This window comes from Oryzias latipes, chromosome 1 (genome assembly GCF_053564925.1).
Source record: "Oryzias latipes strain Hd-rR chromosome 1, Olatipes_Hd-rR_3.1".
NCBI lineage: Eukaryota > Metazoa > Chordata > Actinopteri > Beloniformes > Adrianichthyidae > Oryzias > Oryzias latipes.
In genome coordinates, this window is record NC_136237.1 from 6,510,630 (window position 1) to 6,514,730 (window position 4,101).

Below are 4,101 nucleotides of genomic sequence, written 5' to 3' on the forward strand. Positions count from 1 at the left end.
TGGACTGGTATTCATTGTTATTATTTTGAAAAGAAAAAAAATAGTTTTATTTTCCAAGAATAAGTTCTAGTTTTAAGCTTTGAATATTTATTAAGATCCGCCAACTTGTTGTAAGATCTTATGTTAATTTCCATTTGCTTTGAACTATTAAAAATAACTTATTTTTATTTTAATATCCAGTTTTAAGTCATATCTAGTATTTAACTTTTTATTTTACCCATTTTAAAACCTTGTGTGGAATTTTGTTTTTTTTCTTATTTTTGAATTGCGTGTTTTTGCACTGCAGAAACCACGAAACAATATTTTTCATCCAACGTACAGTTGATTGAATAACCATCAATTAGGTTTTATTGAGGGCCACAAAAAAATTTTCATGCGGGCGACCATTGGCCCCCAGGCCACACTTTGAGAACCCCTGCTTTAGAGCATGCCTTGTGGGCGCTTTGAGCGGTCCTTGTGGGCAGCCCTGCACCCGTGGCCACTGCGTGGGGACCCCTGGTCTAGAACAGGAGAGGCTTAAAAAGAGAAAAGTATGCAGGTGATGTGAGTTGATGTGGTAGATCCAGGTAAAGAGAGCAACATTCAACATTACAGCACAAAGAGAGAGGAGAACAGCTCTAAAAGACTATTTAAAATGCCTGATTTCGACCAGTTTATTAATTATTTGTTGCTTTGAGAAACAGTTTAGACTGCTTCTAGAACAGCTGTGCAAAATTGCCCATGGAAACAGTGTCTCCAACTTTGAGACCAAAGATTTTAAATTTGATGTAAATGCGCCGTTAAAGAATGGATATGGAGGGAAACTGGGTCACAGGGTGTTTCTGTCACTCTATATGACATCAAGTAGAATGAATCTATTCAGGATAATGAAACAGTTTCTTCAATGAAAAAAAACTACTTCCAAAAGTTTAGGGGCAGGGATGTCCAGTTTAGCTTAGTCTGTTTAGTTTAGTTTTAGTCAGTCTGAGAAAAGTCATGTGATAGACAAGAACGTCTGTAGTCTAAGTCCAACAGACCAATCTACTGCCTCAGTCTGTGAAAAGTAAACGGCTACTGAAGTAATGAAACACACTGAATTCATTTTGCGATGCTTTATTGAGCCACAGAAAAGTATGCAGTTATAGTAAAAGATTAAATTCCTTAATCAACCCCATTATACCCACAGATTAATTTGTTTTCATATGTATGAAAAATGAAGCAGAAAAGACAGCAGATGATCTGCATCAACAAATATCAAGCTAATGTTACTGAATGATCAGATAGTTTCTAGTGTTTACTCTAAAATCGCTAGTTCTTCCTTTTCACAGATCCAGTAGTTACTAGTGGTCCCCGGTGCATCATTCCAGCTGTTGACATTGTTTGCGAACCTCCCTATTTCTGCTCGATCTTCCTGGTCCCCAACATTGTTAGGTTCTCCTGGAGCCCAATAGCTGACACTGAAAACACAATCACAAACAAAATGTGATTCTTTTAAACACTTTTTTCTCGTAATTAATGATCAATTTTAAACAGACAAACTGCAAATACCAAGGTGTTAGGATGCTTCCATCCACCCATGTCCAGGTGTCTTCTTCTTTGTACAGCCCTATCCAGGCTTTGAGGTCAAATCCTCCGACGAAATTCTTTATGAAGATATTTGAGTAAATAATTTAGAGATAAACCTCAGAGTTTCAGAGTTGCTTCAAAATAAACTACTGTTTTTTTGTTGGATCTAATATTTTATCATTTAGTAACATAATTTTGTTAGTATTTCCAATAAAATCAGAGGTTAATGGTTATCAGATTAACATTTGTCTCACGTTTTCTTCATTGTCATTGATGACCACCAGGTCTGCTCCCTTTGACAAACAGTCGTCTCTACTGGTCTCCCAGTCTGCAGTGGTCTCAGAGACGTAATAAAGGTGTCCATTGAAAGATTGCCATTCCTCATCTTGATTCTCAGCTGTTGGAGGAAAGATTTCAAGTTAAAAAAGAATCTCAAATTATGACTAAACAAGAATTAAAGCAAAGACGAAAATAACAACAGTAAAAGTCCGATTTATCAGCTATCTTGGGATTAACGTCTCCCAAGAAAATCTTGATTCTACATTATTCAGGAAAGGATCATTGAACTAATGACAGACAAGCAGAAGTTTCAGGTGTTGAGATCAGATATTGTAATTGTTTCATTCATTATTCTGTTCACACATAAACCTTCTGAACCAAAACAAATGAAAAGTATTTGCATGTCAGTGATCACATTTTTGAACAATGAACTCTGTGATACGGTCTTTGCTATTCACTTTAACAACACAATTCTAGACAAAAAGATCTAGGAAATAACTTCCATATGAAATTAAATTAAATTACATTTATTATGAATTTTTTTAAACGAATTATGAGACGCGATATAGCCCAAATTATTAATTTGAATATGATTTTATGATTTAATGCTTACATCTGATGATAAACACAACTATAAACCATTGGAACATTTTTCTGTAAATTATTTTCAAAGTAAAATCTTTATAAAAGCAAAACTAAAAAGGAGTTAAACATTTTCAATGGCTTTTTTCACCGACTGTCTCCCATTTACTAAAGACATTTATCTTACTCTGTAAGGACAAAGGAGTCTTAGCGACCCAAAACCATGTAGTCTAAGATGACAACACCATCCAGCTTCAGGTCTGACTCCACCCCTATGCAAACTTTTTCCTAATTTCCTTTACAAAAAATTACAAATGTTAGATTTTTTCCTGAAGTATTGTCCGTTTGTGGCATGGATTTTTACATGTTAGTGAAAAAAAAAACAGGTAAGTTTCATTAGCAGATTGGAAAACATTAAGACAACCTTTAAATGTCATTTTTTATAAATTGTAGTTTTTGCATTGTGTTAACCTTATTAATGGAGACAGTTTGGTTCTTCACAAAAGTCATTCAGTTTCTGCTTTAGCCAAATTTGAACCTTCTAGCTACTTATGATTATTGCTGATGCAGTGAGGTTTGGACCAGCATGAATTCAGTTACACACAATTTTAGATGATTCAATTGTTGTCACACTCTCTCCTGTCCCAAAGACTAAGAGGCAAAAACAACAAGTTAGTGAACTTTAAAGAAAGGTGATTGCAGATTTAACATAATCAATAAAAATACAAACAAACTGAATATCTTTAGAAAAAACTCATAATACATTCATGGAATTGTACCCAAATTCAGGTTTCAATAGTTCAGGTTTACAAAAGTTACAACACTTCCCAACTGTAAATGTTCATCAATAGTTTCATGATTTTCTTCAACTAAGGAGAAACAATGACTCCATGAACAGCTGTGTGGTACCTGAGATCAGGGAAAAGCAGAGGAGGATCATCCATCGTGGTGAAATCATGGTCCCAGATGTTCACCTGATGCTGCAAAGCAACAAACACCAAGAAGAAGAAGTGCAGAAGGAGCTCATCATGGGGCCTTATTTATGCAAAACCTGAACAAACAGGATGGCATCATCAGCATATGCATAAACATGTGTCTAACCCCAGAGTGGGCAATCCCAGGCCTCAAGGGCCGGTGTGTCTGCATGATTTCTAGATAGTTTCGCCCTACTTAGGGCTGATTACCTGGTTCAGGTGTGTCCAGCCAATCAGAACATGCCAGAGTAGGGTATGTTGTAAAACATGCAGGAATGTGGCCCTCAGCTCCCACCTCTGGTCTAACCCCTTTGTTTAGACACAAACGCAAACTTTATTTACTTATATAGCGCCTTTCATTTCAGGTAAAAACACAAAGTGTTTAACATAAAAGCAGATAAAACGGTCACAAAAAATGAAAATTGTTAAAAACAGAAAACAAAGGACAATCACACAAAGATGGGACCCCTCCCTCACCACCCCCCACCCCACCCACACACCACCGACCCAGTTACCCCAGTAGAACCCTGAACAGAAACAAAGAACTGCAGCTTAAAGAAGGTCTGGCTTGGTACTGCTGTGAGGAAACGATATCACGGGGATCCATTTATTCCTAAACCCAGCCGGACCACAGGGGTCACTACCACAGTGCCCGCCCAACACAGAGCAGCCCAGGGCCCACTCCATGGCTATTAGACCACAGAGCGGGATCCCCAAGAGG

General features: G+C 37.1%; 1 protein-coding gene across 2 annotated transcripts; it reads right to left on the reverse strand.

Annotated features, from left to right (window-relative positions):
- Positions 1–1,076: 1,076 nt before the first annotated feature.
- LOC101164380 (CD209 antigen-like protein A) lies at positions 1,077–3,717 on the reverse strand. 2 transcript variants are annotated; one of them, XM_078955683.1, is made up of 5 exons: positions 3,591–3,705; positions 3,316–3,386; positions 1,800–1,942; positions 1,528–1,622; positions 1,077–1,436 (listed from the first exon to the last, which is right to left on the reverse strand). In XM_078955683.1, exons 2-5 carry the CDS (start codon positions 3,362–3,364, stop codon positions 1,274–1,276), a joined length of 450 nt encoding a protein of 149 aa, XP_078811809.1. In that variant the 5' UTR covers positions 3,365–3,386; positions 3,591–3,705; the 3' UTR covers positions 1,077–1,273. The 2 variants fall into 2 exon arrangements, with proteins under 2 accessions (XP_078811809.1, XP_004066320.1); XM_004066272.5 differs by having other exon boundaries at positions 3,316–3,717.
- Positions 3,718–4,101: the final 384 nt, after the last annotated feature.